Source organism: Solea solea, chromosome 7, assembly GCF_958295425.1.
Source record: "Solea solea chromosome 7, fSolSol10.1, whole genome shotgun sequence".
Lineage (NCBI taxonomy): Eukaryota > Metazoa > Chordata > Actinopteri > Pleuronectiformes > Soleidae > Solea > Solea solea.
The window spans coordinates 10,480,256-10,497,611 of record NC_081140.1 but is presented as its reverse complement, the minus strand read 5'-3'; the positions used below and the strand labels follow the sequence as shown (position 1 = coordinate 10,497,611).

The following is a 17,356-nucleotide window of genomic DNA, read 5'->3' as shown; positions in this document are numbered from 1 at the left end:
GAAAGTCACTTAGAAAGCAACGCATTATATTCCCACAAACCAAACATGAATACCCTCACTGGATGCACTACTCAAAATTGATGGGATTTCAAGTTTCATGTTTCGATTTGTTTCCTGAGTTCCACAAGCACAAAAAAGGCTAGGGCTTAAGACATTTACATATTATACAACTGTTGCTTCTGTTATAAATAACAAGTATAAATAATAAGTAATGAACCTGTTGGTTGCTACAAAAGAGACTTGAATGCATGAAAAGGAAACCTGACCAACTGCAGATTTATAAATCAATCATTCAGTTATTCCATTCCATTGAGTCCATTGTGAATGAGTAACTTACATCAGCAAGAGGTCACCTCCTGTTCTCTCACAGGCAGATGCTGGAGGAGCAGACGGTGCCACATCTCTTAGCATCATACTTTCAGTTGCTGCTTGAGGTTGTGATGTGCGGTGACAAAGTGATGTTTGACAGAATCCATCACACAGCCACGCGCCTTTCATGCCCTCGGCCAACATCTGACAGTTTCTTCACTTAATGCCATTCCCTATCAATATCTCATAACTGTACACTGCCTGTGGCTTTTCACGAAGATAGACGAACGTGATGAATCTCAAAAAATAAGTTTAGAATTACCCAGATCGACCGGATAAAAAGACCACCCAAGTCAGGACATCTTTTAAAGTATAATTATGATAGCAAGTACATCCTGTGGTTGTATTACTGAGGACCTTCATTATTAGAGGATTTTAAATTAGTGCACACCACTAATGAGGTGTGAATGTATTAAATAGCTCTTTAGTCAGTGATTCAGCCCCAATGTCCTATTTTAACCAATTTCTTAACAGCTCTGAATGTTTTCTGCTCGTTCAGCTTCACTAACGTACGCCAAAACACCAGATTCAGCAGCTAAGAAGTGAAAGCACATGCTGATGTGAAAAGCATTAACAGTAATGAACATTATCTATGACTATAGTATCTGGCTTTTAATGATCAGTTATAAAATGTGCTTTTACTTGAAATTCATTTTTCAAATTGGATAGTGTTCGTTTATAGATAGATCAGAAACATGGATTTTTTTTTTTTTATTCTTAACAGATGACAAATAGTCTCCATTTGTTTGACAGGGGAGGCAGAGTCTCCAGCTATCTTTTCAAGTTCATAATGATATCACCTATGAGAACTATTTTAATTTAACCTCATTACCCAATTTCTTGCTGCAGTTATTTTCCTTGTTCTATACCAAGACAATCTTATTTATAAATAGAATTTTAGGTAATCAGAGACATGAGTGAAGACAATTTCAATTCAGAACAAACATGCAACTATGAATATATAATTTGCTACTAAGAGTCAGTGTGCTGCCTGACTGTCTAATTGCCATATTATACTTTAGGCTGAATGTTAGAATTTTACAAACAAAACTATTTTTCCACACTATAATGACTAGAAATAGTAACATTACTGGCAAGACTCATGTCCCATTTCATGTCAAATATCTGCTGTGAAAAGGTCCATTATACCAGGTTTATTCATGTGTATTACATACACATGTTGTGCAAGTTAAACTCATTGAAACTTGGCTGATATACAAGACTAACTTTCAGTCACAACATTCAACCCAAATGCCAATCATCATAGAATTTAAGACATAAAAACAAAGCTGCTGGTGCCCTATGACCTTTGCACCTTGTACCGTACTACAACTGTTATACCATTGAGCAAAACAAAGAAACCAGTATTCTACTGTTCAAAAAACATACACAGGTTGAATTTTGTCTTTACAGAATTTATTCACCTTTCATTACAAACAGGAAACCGGAAAACCTGCAAGACAAAACGTAGATCAGTCAATACATCTCGAAATGAAATGAATAGAAAAATGTATACAGATGTTCAGTTGTTACTGATGTACCTTGTTATGCTTTCTCTGGTGCTCCCTCCTCATCTCCACCCTTGGTGTTACGTGTGTAAATCAGCTGTGCTCTGTGTTTGGACACCAGTTTGATCATGCCTGAAGACAAAACAAGACCATGTTCTGTTAATGTGATTGCATTTTCAACCACACATTGACCATTTATTAAAGAGGACATGGAGTAAACACAAGCAGTATTTTACTTTTGCTGATACACTTGACAACCATTGCATCACAAAACATGCTATTGCATTAAGAAATGAGTATGGCATCAGTCATGCCAGTAATGAACCCTGCACTACAAATTACACCATTTGTGTGAAAATAGTGAATCAGAACAAAGTCGTCTCATGAAGGTGATACCTTGTTTATGCCTCCTGTAGATTGCATGTTAATGTGTATTATCGAGACAAGCTTTGGACATAAATGTTGAAACTACAGATTACTGATGTTAACAGTATGACAATGCACATTAGCACTGCAAGACAAATCTTGCAACAATTGGTGTGACATTAATAAATCACCCACCCATCGAGTGGTGCTGATGATTGAGGGGTGAATTGATGGGATGAACATAATGATGCATGACCATGCTATAGCTAATACATGATATTGTCTAGTCTATGCAGAATTGCAGCTAGAAAGATCACCTCAAGTATTTGGTGACTTGTATAATGGTTGGTGAGACAGAATGTGACAAATTATATTCAAATGGATTTAAACCATGCTTCACACAGAAAAACTACATTACATCAACTAATCTCAAACACCAAAAATGACAGGGTCAAGCAAGAAGCAGTTTAGCCTCTCCTCCAGCTCCACTGGCGGAATATTAATATTTCTTAACACCCACATAGTGATTCACTGAAATGCCTTGTGCTAAATCCAACATTCAGTATTTGGGGCTGTGTACTGAAGTGTGAGTTCACCTTTAGCGAGCAGTTCCTGAAGGGCGTTCCTGGCCAGAGAGCCACGGATCTTCAGCCTCTCAGACACAACAGCGGGGGTGATGAGTTTGTAGTTGGGGACTTCTTTGTACAACTTTTCGTAGGTGGCCTTGTCGAAGAGGACCAGGTTGTTGAGCTTATCCCTAACTTTTCCCTTGGACCACTTCTGCTCAGAGTAAAATAAAATACCAGTGTCAGTGCAGTTCAATGTGTTTTTGTGGACTAATACAGTGTGACAGGCAATGATGACAATTTAATTTAGATCGGCAAATAAAACAACTTATTAAATCAATTGCATACCTTCTTCTTGGCTTTGCCTCCAGATTTGTTGACTGGGTCCTTGTCCTTTTTGGACTTCCCAGCGTCCTTCTTCTTATCTTGTTTGGGAGGCTGAAATCGAGAGTTTTAAGCAATTTAGTCTCATTTGGATTGTAGCTACACATACACGTGGAGTCTGACAGCGCTTTTCTTTATTTCTGTACTTCCACGGAATAATTCATTCTGCTTTGGTAATGTACACAGCCGGCAGTCCGGTGCTAACTGGGCTAGCTGGCATGGGATGGCCTGGTGTGCGTCCTCACAACTGCGTTCCTAACACCGCTATTAACTATAAGTAATGGTCACACTGCTAAAGCACTTCACTGTTAGGTTCATTTATACAAACACACATGGATTTAATCTGTAAACAGGGATGTTAAATGTACTGTAATCCATTCGCTTTCTGTTGCCTGAGTGCGGCATGAAAGCATGCTGAAATTACCAAGCTAGGTAGCTAACTAGCCTGCAGCTTAATGCGTTAAAACTATTAGAGTCTTCATCAGCTCTCTTTTATCGCAGTTCGGGAGAGCACTGTACATTCGAAGTGTATTCCGAGTAACTTGGAGTCAATATGAATTTCAAAAATTCAAAATCTTTAATTTAGTTTTGACAAAACGTGGAATAACTGTCCTCACCATGTTTCCTCGTCAAGATGTCGGAGCGAAAGGAAGTCCACCCGTGCTACAGCCCCTTAGACAACCCGTATTTGCGGAAATAGAACAAGGGATTATGGGAACTTGAGTTTTATCAAATCTTGTTCTTTTCTCCGATTATTACTGACGATCGCATATCGACAACAGATTGTGCCACTATTAAAAGCCAGATGGCCACATCACATGAAAGTCAAAGTGTTTAAATTGTTTTAATTGAGATGGTTAATTTGTAGTTTTTCCTGTGCTTTGACGCTGTCACGTGACCTACGTGACTGCGTTGTCAGCTGGGCAGTACGACTTCACAAACATGGTGATCTTCAGTGTGTATGTGGTGAACAAGGCTGGAGGTTTAATCTACCAGTATGACAACTACGTCCCGAGAGCGGAGGCCGAGAAAACTTTCAGCTACCCTTTAGATCTGGTGCTCAAACACCACGATGAAAAAGTGGTGGTGTCGTTTGGACAGCGTGACGGGATCAGAGGTAACGCCTCGGTACTAGCATGAGCATGTTAGCTTATTTCAGCAGCTCCGTGATACTGTTTGTAAAACGACATATGTTCATTAAAACGTGCTGTGTGATGGACTAACCTTTTCCCGTTGAACCTATACTTAATTTAGCATGTTAGCATATTTTATAGCCCAAACTTTGTGATATGGTGTAATTTCTTAAACCTTTAAAAAGGTGGATCAACAACTCCTTTTTCAGAGAAATTAGCAAAGACAGTCATTCAAATCTTTCAAGCTTCACATTAGATAATGCGGTTAAAACTCCAGTGTGTTGGCTTCAAGTACATATTTAAAGTTATGTATTCATTCATTCACTATCACCTGCACTTGAGAATTGTTTTTCATTACCTGTATAATTGCAGTATGTAACTTTACCCTTAGATACTGGTCCTGTAATTTTTTATTGTGTTGTTTTGTCACAATATATCAAGTTGAATCTATGACGGAGTGAATACTGAACTGAAGCTGACTTAAATACATATTTATATTATAATATATATGTTATATATTGAAGAACCAGAATTTTCCCCAAATTATTCAGCCTCAATCTACTTAAAATCTGAATTTGTTTTATTGCCAAGAAGGTATTTACATAATTTGCTTTTGGGTTAAAGTGTATAACAGACACCACAGCAAAAAAAAGACTAAAGAAGGCTCACGATCAGTAAAGATCCTTTTCACTGCATCATTTCAAACATTATATTGTTGTGTGTATGATTCCTGTTGTCATTCTCCAGTGGGACATGCGGTGCTGTCCATCAATGGAGTTGATGTGATGGGGAAGAACACAGCAGAAGGAAAGGACATCCTTGAATACCTTAAAGATGCCACAAACTATCCTGTGTCGATCAGATTTGGACGAGCGCGCCTGAGCTCCAATGAGAAGCTGATGCTGGCGTCCATGTTTCACTCGTAAGTTACACATAACCGTGTTTTACATGAACTCTGGGGATGTGGGATGGTGTAGAGAAGTCACAGTGTGGACACTCCATGTCTCCAAGTTCCTGATGTATTTTAATAATTAACAGTGTTTGTTTGTTTGCTCTAGGTTGTTTGCTATAGGTTCACAGTTGTCTCCTGAAGTTGGCAGCTCAGGGATCGAGATGCTAGAAACGGATGTCTTTAAACTCCACTGTTTCCAGACACTCACAGGTGAGAATGACATGCAGTCATGTGTAGTTTGTTTGTTAGACTTTTAACAAACATGTATCTGACATGTTCTGTCTCTGTTCTAACAGGGATAAAGTTCATTGTGTTGGCAGACCCCCGGCAATCTGGCATTGATACTTTATTGAGGAAGATTTATGAAATCTATTCAGATTTTGCCCTCAAGAACCCATTCTACTCTCTGGAAATGCCAATCAGGTAATTTCAGGAGATATGATGTGGCGCTGCTTCACCTTGTTGTGATGATATGTGTCTTAAAATGATCATCTGTTGTATTTCAGTTTAAATGTCAAGCATCCATTGCATCCTCTGATGTCACTGTAAATATCTGTGTGTGTTCCAGGTGTGAACTCTTTGATCAGAACCTGAAGGGTTCGCTGGAGGTCGCAGAGAAAGCCGGTAACTTTGGAGCTGGATCTTGAAGAGATAAATAAAGAGACAACATGAATCTGCCTAAATGGTCATTTCCAATCACAGGAATGAATGAATGAATGAATGAATGAATAGTGAATGTTTATGATTGAGGACCTTGATGAAGGAAATTAAGTAGGCTGACTTTGTTCCTTTTGACTGGGATGTGTCATGCTGTAAATACATGATTTATTTTGTAAATATTTAAAAATATTAAAGTCGTGTGTTAATGTTTCATGTGTCATGTTTCTTTCCGAGTATAAATGAAAAAGCACAATAACAAAGTGTCATTAATTCAAGTCTTTGGGTATGATACAGGTAGCACCATGAGTAAGTATCATATACTCGGTGTAATTCCATTCATGATTGATAATTACAATGTTATAACAAATACAAATATTCTATAATATATGTGTTTCTAAACCGCGCTTTAGTTGTGCTTATGTCAAACTCAGTTGTATGACATACATCCTCATTTATATACACTAGTCTAAACACTGTGTGTTCGGAAGCGCCTTAAAAACTTTTATCCATGATCTTTGTCTAAACCTGTATGAGTAACTGAAAAAACACAGTGGTATAAAAGGTCAGTACAAATATTATAACACATTGATGGTTCAAGAATGAGGCATAAAGTTTTAGTCTGTCTTCTTGGACACTCTTCCCATCTTTGACTGGATGTTGCGCAGCAGAAAGAATCCAACAGCGGTGACACCACAGGCGATCTCTGCTACCCAGAAGGCCATTTCCCAGCCATGGTGCTTTGCAATTGTGCTGAACGGTAGTCCGGACAGGAAGCCACCAACTGAGGAGAACGCAAATGGATAGGTTCACTCTATGGACATATAAAAGCTGTAGTCTCTGACTGAACAATGTCAGTGTCTGGAAGAGAGTGGTGAGGTCTAACATCATACGATATCATCCATCCATCTGCTGGGTTAGCCTCCACGTTACAGTCAATTTAGAGTGTCTAATTTGCCTAATCACTAAATCTGTATGTGTTTGGACTGTGGGAGGAAACCGGAGAACCCCACAAGGAGAAATGTCATGTTACTGTAAGGGTATTAAGCAGTTAGCAAAACCTTTTAATGGCTGAAATGAAACTTACTGTTGGCCATCAAGGCAACAATGGCATGCGATGTCCCACAGTAGTTGGATGGGGCGCTCTCATTGGCTATGACACCAAACAATGCAATCGGTCCATAAGAGCAAAAACCAAATGCAGCACCCAAGCTGAGAATCCACGCCTGAATGTGTACGAGAGATGAGATGAGAGGTTAACTGCCTGTGTCACATTAAAGATTATTTTAGTTACTCATGTTTGTTCAGTGGGATCTGAATAGTTCATACCTTTGAGCTGTCGGGAGAAACTGTGATTCTGAACAGGTACATGGACACACTCATACCAACCATCATGCAGATCAGGATGAAGTGACGGGGATTGCCATATATTCTCTTTCCTTGCTGTATGAAATAAAAGAATATATCAACACTGTACCGTGGTTTCACTGGCTGTAGATCATACAAAATAACATAGAAGTCTGGATGTTGACTGGCCAGTTCAGTGAGTTTGCTGCCCAATTTATGTAATTCAAGAAATACAGTAAAGCTTAAACAGTATAGACAGGTTAGAGTGTGTTCTTCAGGCTGTTTAGATGTTGACAGGTCTGTTAAAATAGTTTGTGGACTTTATAACCTGTGCTAGCTTCATGGAATATATATATATATATATATATATATATATATATATATATATATATATATATCCTATCTTTAGGTTAAGATAGGTTGGTGTTGATGGTTTGTGACACAGTTCAAATCAAGAAAAATTCTAGTAGAAATACAAGGCTACTTGAAAAGCAAGATAAGAATGAAGGAGTGTAGGCTACAGAATAATGCATCATCAAGTGAGTGAAGAAAAACACTGTCAGTGTTGTTTTTCCATCACTAATACACTTTGTGATAAATTTTGATCAATCATAATCATGAGTCTAAGCCTAAAAACCACCCACATGTCCACTCTATATGAGCCAACTCACTTTGGCCACAGCCTTGTCAGAGATGTATCCTGCTGCAAGACTGCCCAACAGTCCCCCTACCTCCAGGGCACTCATATATGAGCTACCTATGAAGGAGAAGAAGACAGTGATTCACAGGAATAGATGTGCTTTTTATGCACACAAAAAAACGAGGGAGGGTCCACTTTATTCCTCAGTCATACCCATGAATGTAGATTGGCCCTTGTCCTGAATGAGAAACAGTTGGCCCCAGTCAGTGCAGGCCGTCTTCACCCCGAACACCACCAGGTAGGACACAGAGAGCAGCCACAGGTAAGGAGACAGCAGAAACTCAGAGAGGGTGCTTTCATTACTTGAGGATCCTAAACGGGAAACAGACAGAAGACATCATCACCGATATTCATTCATTCATTGTCTACTGCTATCCTTTTTTATCCTCCATATGAGGGATAAAAACACAGGACGCACAGTAAAACATACAATAAAACAATAAACTACTGTAGAAAGTATAAAAACACAAATAAACAACAATTAAACAAGTCATACAATAAAACTATAAAAAAAGATCAAACCAACGTCTCATACTGGGCCGAAAGCCAAAGAGTAAAAATTTGTTTTAAGATGTGTTTTAAAAGTGGACAGTGAAGGGGCGTGTCTAACATGCAGTAGAAGATTTATGTAAATATTTTTTAAATACCAATTTTATTCAATCTGTTCTCTAGTCCTTTTTAAATTACATTACACATTAGTTTAGTTGCACTTGAACATGGAGCAACTTTCAAAATTTGTTTTCCGTGCACTTTACATCTCCTTTACGACTTTACCTTCATTCATTAAGAAAGAGCCAGTCTATAAAAACACAACACACACACACACACACACACACAAACTTGTTTTTACAACTTCAAAGTTGTGGGGCCCAGACAAAATGTCCCCACAAGGTCAAAATGTCCTCACAAAGATAGGTTGTACATTTTTTGGACCTCACAAAGACATAAATATAACGTCACACACACAGACGTTAAACCCCGTATTCTTCTTCTCTTTGCTTCGTGTTTCTCGGATTATTCAGGCTCAAAGACGCTGATGAGATTCACGCTTAGGTACCACCACATTTTTTGTTATGAGGTGATACAGAGGAAGTTCAACACCCAGTCAACTCCACAAAAGTATTACAGATCGATATCCAGATGTTTAGAGATCTTTACCCTTTTAAAACAAATGAATTGATAAAACATCTCTGACATAAACAGTGTGTGAGGGGACACACTGGGTCCAGAGTCCACTGTGTCTCTGACCTTTAGTCACAACACAAGGGGCACATGTTGTATAAACACACACACACCTGGATGATATGTGTTACATGACTGTGAGAATCAGTATCAGTCAACAAGTCAAACATGAGCCTCACCCCCTTTGCTCTTCTTGGCTGCTGTCTCGATGTTGGGCAGTCCCACGTCCTTGGGCTCATTCTTGATGACCAGCAGGCAGAAGAAGGAGACGGCCACACAAATCAGTCCAGAGACGGACAGTATCGTCCTCCAGCTGTAACTCTCGGCCAACACCGTGGCAATGATGGGCCCCAGGCTGCCAGCCAGATTCATGCTGCAGGAGAGGACGGCCCACCACGTCCCAAACTGAGACGGCTCAAACCACTGATGAGATAATGACACAAAAATAATTAAACCACCAACACGGTGTCACCATCTTACCGTTGATATACAGGGAGGAGTACAATGATTGAACCCGCTGCAGTGTTCTGATCTGACAGGTTGAACAGCAGAGAGGTCAAACAAGGAAAGGAAGAATCTTTCACTTCTTCTCTGCATAATTTTACAACTGAAGAACACAAAGACAGTAGATATTAAAACTCCTAAATATGCAGAAACATTTTCTTAACTGGCACTTTCCTATGACTGACATGAACACCAACTTTTCTCCAAATAAAAAAGCTTTTATTAAAGTACGTTAACCCTAATTGCCGTGGGAATAATGCACGACGCCTTATATGGACACATTTTTAAAACCTCACATATTGAGTTTTTTCATCTTCCTTCGTGTTGCTGAGTCAAAGTTAGGATTCATTTCACATCACATTTTTAGTAGGGATATAAAGTAGCAATAATTGTGCAGAAGTCACAAAATACACAATAGTTTTTCTTTCATTTTTGTTCATAAAAACGAGCCAAGTGAACTTTGAACTGTGACGTATTTCCAAATTTCAAATCTGATTTTGGATTGAACATTTTGAGTACTTTTTGCTCAGGTGTGTATAAATTAAATTTCATCAGATTGTCTTGGAAAAAAGGATGTAAGACACTCTATATTGCACATTTTAATAGCCTCTAGACATTTTAAAATACTTTATATTTATACTTTTTTTAAATGTAAATTGCATTTCAAGTTCAACTTTAACAATAAGAAGAGAAAAGGAGAATGAAACGTCTTGAATTAGGCATCAGTACAGTGCAGTGTGTGGCTCACCTTGCGCAGCACCCTGCCACAGGGGGGCCAACCGAGGCCTTGGCCGAGGCCGTTGAGAAACCACAGGGCAGAGAAGACGGCCACCGTGGACGACCAGGAGAAGACAACGTTGATGCCTCCCACCATGAACAGGCCAATGGAGAAGAGCCAGCGGGCGCTGATCTGGTCTGAAAGCACGCCGCTGATGAACTTACTGATAGCGTAGGCCAAAGACTGACTGCTGGTGATCATTCCTGAACACAGAGAAGAAGACAGGAGTGAACACATTGAGAATGTCTCACACATTAGAGTTCTCTGTAAATCAGGGCATCATTTTCATCATCTTTCATAATCTTTATTGATTATTTACTCAATTAAGAGAAGAACTGGACTGATGACTGAAGCAAGTCCAATGCCTACAGCTAACTATCTGAAGATACCATTGACCTGGATGACTGGGAATCTTTGAAGAGATCAATTTGTTGTATCCACAACAAATTGTCACAAAATGGTAGAAAAAATAATAATACTGGCCTTCCCAAATGTGAGAGGGGAAATAAAGCAAGCACCTTTTTTAGTTTAGTGTCACAAGGGAGCAGAAAATATTGACATTTGAGAAGCTGAAATCACAGAAACCACTAAAACTGACTCAGTGAACATGAAAACAACTGGCAATTGATTTGATTATAAATTAAGTTTAGATTATATATAGCAAGAGTCAAGCAATATTGAGCTGTGTGGAAGACAGACTCCTACACTTTAGATATTTCAGGGGTCAACAAAATGCTTTGCAACACTCTGAGCATTATTATAACAACAATAACACGTTCATGTATTGGTCATCAGGTCAGTGCAAAACACCAGTGTCTCATACCCAGGTCATCCTTGTCCAGCTCGATCTCCTCCATGACAGCCGGCATCACGAAGGAGAACGTCTTTCTGTTAAAGTAATACAGTGTGTAGCCAACAAACATGGCCAGAAATATAGTTCCTCTGTAGTATCCATAATTCACTGTAGCCATGACTGCAGGCAACACTACAACACCAACTGTGAGTGGATCTGACTGACTGACTGACAGACGTCTGCTGTGAACTTTGCCTCAGGATCCACGGCACAGAAGTGGACCAGTGGACGCGTGCTTGCAATCACCCAGGAGAGGTTAATGGTCAACTTCTCTCGCCCCCAAAACAGATTTAATCTGCACTGTTACATCGTTCACTTTGTGACATTCCACGCTGTGTATATGACGTGTCCAGCTGGAATCGTGACCTTGATGATGTCCCCGTCCCTCTGTTGTTGTTGTTGTTGTTTGTTCCTCAGTGATTGTTGTGAACGAAGAACACCTCACACTGCTGAGGTTAATGATTCACCGTGGGAGTCCGATAGCTGCGGTAGAGCAGGGGGGGGGCGTGTCCTCAGCAGCGGAGAGACAGAAACAGACGTGAACTCAAACACTCGTGCAGTGATTCGTCCAGTCAGTGTATAACACGTGACGAATATCCCTTTAAAAACGCGCTCCCGTGGAAGCACAGCAGCTACTTGTGTGTGAGCACCTCCTCTCTACAGGAGAAGACGGAGATTCGCCTGGAGTCTGTTTGAGTTTGGGACTTTTTCCCCGTATGACGTCCGTGACGTGGCGAGAAAGAAGGAACCGGAGGCGGTGTGACGTTTACGCGATCATGTGGATGAACTGGCCCCGCCCACATATACAGACTCGCCACTGCTATAGCGACAGTACAAAATGAATGTATCTGTTTTTTTATATTTCTAGCAACATTTACTCCACTACATTCCCTCTAAATATCTTTGCTACTCGTTACTAGCAAATAAAATCAGAAGAAGAGTTGGTAATGGTCTGTATTTATATAGAGCTTGTCTAGTCTGGATGAGCTGCTTTACACTACACTTTTCATCTACATCCTTCATTCCCATTCACATCTGTCAATATGGCGTTAAGTGTCTTGCACAAGGACACATATAGACCAGCAGAGCCAGGAATTAAACCCACAACCTTCCAGTTAAAAGACAACTGAGCTCAATCATTATCTCCTCATCATATATAACACTTAAGTACATTTTATATCAGAAGATTACTTTTGATACTTAAGTACAGTATAGACGTTAAGACTTTTACTTAAGTAATGTTATAAAAAGTGACTTCATCTCCTATCAAAGTCATTTTCTGGTAAGATACTTGTACTTTTACTCAAGTATCCCTTTAAGGTACTTTAAACAAGACTGCTTATGATTCAGATAATATGATATTATAGAATATAATACAACATTCATTGCATAACTATATTATCTGTCTAGCTGTGTCATCAATCATCTAATCAAGTTTGTGTGTGTGTTCCAGGTATTACTCATGTTGTGAGGACCCCAATCTGTTAACACCAGGGGTCTCAAACTCAAATGACCTGAGGGTCATTTGAGTGTCCAGTGTGGTCAGTGAGAGGTCTGTCAAGTAAAAAATGTTTTTGTTTTTATATGTTTTTATAAAACAGATATCAAAATAATCACATTAATGATCACGTTTCACATCATTTCAAAATAAAGGGGTTTGCTTTGATAGGGGACCATTTACAGTTCACAATATAAGAGTATTTATGATACGAAATTAATTTATTAAATTTTTTTTAATCATATGGAGATAGCTTATTATAACTTGATATTAAGGGGTGGGCTGCATGAAATGGATTATGTGGGGGCCGCAACTTTGGTGGTTTATACAGTCACATTATTGGGACTTGTCTTCCTTAAGACAAATTAAGTCTCCATAATGTAAATTATTATTTATAAGGTGAGGACATGTTGTATGGTTAGGGTGAGGTTAAGGTTAGGTTAAGGTCATGGTTAGGCCAGTAAGTTGTGATTCAGGTTTAAGTAAGTCTCCAGGAAATTACTCTAAGTCAATGTAATGTCCTCTGAAGTCATGGTGTGCATGTGTATGTGTGTGTGTAGTTATATCTTTGTGAGGTCCAAAAACAATGTACAAACCTATCTTCGTGGGGATATTTTGTCTGGGCCCCACAACTTTAAAGGGCTTTTTCAGGGTTTAGACCTGCTTTTAGTGTTAGAATTAGAACTGGATTTAGGTTAGGTTACTTATTAGTTGTGATGGTTAAGGTTCGTCTATGACGTGTCCTCACTAAGATATAAAAACAGGTTGGTGTGTGTGTCACGTTAGCTAGCCCCTTCTCCCGTCACCTTCGTTCCCATGACAACAGGCAACAAACCGAATGATATTAAATTGCAGACAGTTTTCAGAGGCGGAGTTAAATAGCTATAACCAAACATTAGTTGTCAGTATTTTAAACGATAAACAAACATTTGAGTTGACTTTCGTTGTCCTGGACTGTACCAACTGAGCAACATGGTAAGTTTTACAGGGACATATCTAATCGAGCTCGTGGTAGTTAAGTTCATTGATAGTGGTTACTGTGCGTGCGCTATCAGATGTGATAACTGTGGTGATGGCTCCTCTCTGTAGAGACTGGCATCCAACTCCACGACCTCAAGGAGCAGCGGTGATTCCCGCCGCCGGTATCGAACCCGAGCCCCCACGTCTCAGGTGGACGAGAGCCTGTTTGGAAGAGCTGAACCTCCGGTAACACAGAGACAGAGAATGCAGACAGTGTACATGAGAAACATTTCGTATATGTCAAATGTAAACATAACCTTTGTTAATATTAACAATAAAGCTACTTTGAGCTACTTTGAGAGAGGGAGGGGTGGGCCAAAATATCGATTTGGTGATATATCGTTGTCCTTCCTCGTGCAATACTAATCATCGATACCCCAGGGCACATACCGATATTTAATCAACAAATTAAGACACTCAAAAGTTAAAAATGCAGTATGCCAGTTTCACTCGAGGCGTCTCTTCGCGGTGGCGCTGCTTTGGCGGAAGAAAAGGGCGATTACAGCGGGATAATGGTGGACAAAGCTACTTTAAGAGATGCTCCATCCACATTCAATACATAGACTTTATGCACTTTGTTCTGTGTGTTGTGAATAAACAGAGAAATCCTGAATTTTAAACTTTTCACGGACGTTTTGCTTACTTCAGTTAGACAGATATCGTGATGTATCGCTATATGACTGTCTTGCAAGATATTGATTATCAACTAATCGTTGATATTATTGGTATCATGTATCGCCTATCATATTGTATCAGTGATTCCCACGCCTGGTCTAGTTCACACTGTATTTGTTGTGTTGTGTTACGTTGTGTGCAGATAACATCAGACAGATGTGGAAACGCGGCCTCCAAGGCCAAAGACAAATCACAGAAGGGCCGGGAAGTAGAGACAATTCAAGTCATCACCAAAGACCTCATTCGTAACCTCAGGTGCAAACCATTTTCTATTCCACATGTGTCCTTATGAAAAGCGTAATGCACATTTTATGAATCATTCAAGCTACTCCACGTAATAAGAGAGTAGAATAAGAAATAACATGCAGCTGTTTTGACAGTGGATGAAATACAAATCGCAGTCATGAATGTACGGCAGTAAGAGACATTTAGCACCACCATCTGTGATTTTGTTAGAGTGCCACTAAAGGATCCTTCAGGAGAGTCCATCATTCTTCCACCAGCTGAGTTCAAGCGGATCACCTCGACATCCCGCGTTCTCACTCAGCAGGAGAGGCAGGCCTTGATGGAGGCTTATCAGAGGAAGAGAGAAGAAGAACTTGTAGGCAACTCAATAAAAAACGGTCCCTAAAGAAATCAAACCAAAACCATATATTAAAATAAACACATATTTCCCTGATCCAGAGAGTTGCTGAGGAAAGGAAGCGTCAGATCTATGAGGCAGACTTGTCCCGTAAGGAGAATCCTGCACTCACTGAGCTGGAGCTGGAGGCACAGGAGCAGGCGCAGCACTTGGTGGAGCGGACCAATGCCCTAAGGATGGAGCAAGAGAATGAGATCCAGAGGCTCAACAAGGTAGAACTGGTCAAATGTGCCTGAACATTACTTTGTCAATCACTGAGTGCTCATGAACTTCTTTGTCTGTGTCATCCTCTCAGCTCATTCTGGACGCCCAGTGTCAAGCCACCCGTGATGCCCAGATGCAGGAGAAGAGACATATCCTGGCTGAGTTCTCAGAGGAGGAGAAGCGTTTGGATGTCATGATGGAGGTGGAGCGACGCAAGGCCTTGGAGACCGTGGAGCAGATTGAGGAGCTGCGCAAACAGCAGAGGATCAGGTAGAAAGACTCTGCAGAGAAACGCACACCAAAATCATCATGACCCAACAGAATCACACCCACTTCTAAACATTTACTTGCAGTGGGATGCAGCAGATCTATGACCAGATCCAGCGACGTCTGGAGGAGAAACAAATACAGGAGGAGATTAAAGAGCAGGAGAAGCAGCAGATTCGACAGAACCAGGAGAGAATGAACCTGGAGGACCTTAAGGTGTCAACACAAGTTCCCCATGCAGAGTCAATACACACAAAAATGAGAATTTACACATACACACAAACACACAATCATCTTGCCCTGGAGTGCGTTTCTCTTCTTCCAGGCCCTGGAGAAGAAATGGGAGGAGCAGCAACATCTACATGAGGAGGTCATGAGAATCAACGCTGAGGTTGTGCAGGCCAAGGAGCAGAGGAGAGAGGAGGAGAAGCTGGCTGAAATGAGAGACATGGAATATCTCCGCAAAAAACAGGTCAGATCAGAAACAAAACGGACAGAAAAGTCACTTTCCCAGGTTCGGTATTCACATATGCACATATTATTATTCCATCTTGACCTCCGCAGGAGCGAGAGGCTGAATATGAAGCAGAGCAGAGACGAATCAAGAGGGAGAAGGAGTTGGAGATCGAAAGGCTGAGGGCCAAGCAAGAAAAAGCAAAGGATTACAAGGCAGAGCAGGTCAGGATTAAAACCCACCTGTCGAGTCTGACAAACCATATTTGTTCCCCTCCCTTTATAGATTAATTCACTGTAATCACAGTTTCTATATGCAGCCGTCTGTGAATTGTGTGTTTGGAAGGATGAGCTACGTGCTCGCAGGAACCAACAAATCGCAGACAGAGAGTGGAGGAGAAAAGAGAAAGAGCTGGCTGAGAAGAAAGGACAGGAGGAGGCGACGCTGCGTGCGGCTCGTCTGGAGCAGGTTCAGTGCAAAGAGCACTTCCTGTCCATCGAGGCGGGCAGGGAGAAGACCGAGTTTGAGAGGGTGCTGAAGTAAGAGACTGCAGTTGATTGTTCTTTGAAATTAGATTTCTTAAATGACTCAGAGTGAAGGAGGATGTGGCAGCAGATTTATACCATTTCATTATTGACTTTCCCCATTGCTTCTACTCTTTTCTACCCAGGGTTCAACAGGAGGCAATAGCCAAACAGATGGAGGAGGAAGAGAAGCAGCGGCAGCATGCGCTTCGCCATGCCGAGGCCATTCGGCAGCAGGTGAAGGAACAAGAGGCCTCGGCCATAGCCAAGCGCAGAGGGATCTTCAAGGAAGCTGATCAGCTGATGGAGGAAGCCACGCAGAGGCGTATGCGCCTGAATGAATTCAAAGAGAAGAAGCTGAAAGAGCTCAGGTGAGTAGAGTCTTTGGGCTGACTTGTCATATACAGCAATACAAATCTAACGTTTGTCTCTGTGCAGGGCGACAGGGCTCTCTGAGAAATACTGCAGTGAAGTGGAACGGAAGGCGAGAGCCTCGTTACTCTGAGTCTTCGTCAACAGGAAACTAGTTTCACCACATTTTACAGAATCTCTAGGAGTGTGAGGACTCGGATGCAATTATTATTGGGTCAATAATTGCATTGAAAATTGTTTTCTTAGTGCAAAGGGTGTCATTTTGCTCGGCATTCAAAAAAGTTCCTGCATTTTTGAAGTGAAAGCTCAATACAAAAATTAAAAACGTCCTTTCTGGAATCTGTAGGCCACCGTAGTTCCCGGACGCACTTGGGAAAGGCAGAAAGGCAACTTGCCGACA

General features: G+C 40.7%; 4 protein-coding genes across 4 annotated transcripts; 2 read left to right on the top strand and 2 right to left on the bottom strand.

Annotated features, from left to right (window-relative positions):
• Positions 1–1,763: 1,763 nt before the first annotated feature.
• On the bottom strand, positions 1,764–3,965 carry rps25 (ribosomal protein S25). The gene is made up of 5 exons (XM_058634539.1): positions 3,811–3,965; positions 3,158–3,247; positions 2,840–3,023; positions 1,911–2,009; positions 1,764–1,822 (listed from the first exon to the last, which is right to left on the bottom strand). Exons 1-4 carry the CDS (start codon positions 3,811–3,813, stop codon positions 1,915–1,917), a joined length of 372 nt encoding a protein of 123 aa, XP_058490522.1. The 5' UTR covers positions 3,814–3,965; the 3' UTR covers positions 1,764–1,822; positions 1,911–1,914.
• Positions 3,966–4,094: 129 nt separating this feature from the next.
• On the top strand, positions 4,095–6,148 carry trappc4 (trafficking protein particle complex subunit 4). The gene is made up of 5 exons (XM_058634538.1): positions 4,095–4,310; positions 5,074–5,248; positions 5,385–5,488; positions 5,575–5,701; positions 5,847–6,148. Exons 1-5 carry the CDS (start codon positions 4,136–4,138, stop codon positions 5,923–5,925), a joined length of 660 nt encoding a protein of 219 aa, XP_058490521.1. The 5' UTR covers positions 4,095–4,135; the 3' UTR covers positions 5,926–6,148.
• slc37a4a (solute carrier family 37 member 4a) lies at positions 6,060–11,997 on the bottom strand. The gene is made up of 8 exons (XM_058634537.1): positions 11,270–11,997; positions 10,417–10,649; positions 9,344–9,587; positions 8,136–8,294; positions 7,954–8,039; positions 7,265–7,378; positions 7,023–7,161; positions 6,060–6,719 (listed from the first exon to the last, which is right to left on the bottom strand). Exons 1-8 carry the CDS (start codon positions 11,415–11,417, stop codon positions 6,553–6,555), a joined length of 1,290 nt encoding a protein of 429 aa, XP_058490520.1. The 5' UTR covers positions 11,418–11,997; the 3' UTR covers positions 6,060–6,552.
• Positions 11,998–13,558: 1,561 nt separating this feature from the next.
• On the top strand, positions 13,559–17,347 carry cfap45 (cilia and flagella associated protein 45). Its single transcript, XM_058634368.1, has 12 exons — positions 13,559–13,772; positions 13,887–14,003; positions 14,635–14,747; positions 14,949–15,093; positions 15,177–15,347; positions 15,431–15,609; positions 15,693–15,822; positions 15,932–16,078; positions 16,171–16,284; positions 16,406–16,599; positions 16,731–16,955; positions 17,023–17,347. The coding sequence occupies exons 1-12, from the start codon at positions 13,770–13,772 to the stop codon at positions 17,087–17,089; spliced, it is 1,605 nt and encodes a 534-aa protein (XP_058490351.1). The 5' UTR covers positions 13,559–13,769; the 3' UTR covers positions 17,090–17,347.
• Positions 17,348–17,356: the final 9 nt, after the last annotated feature.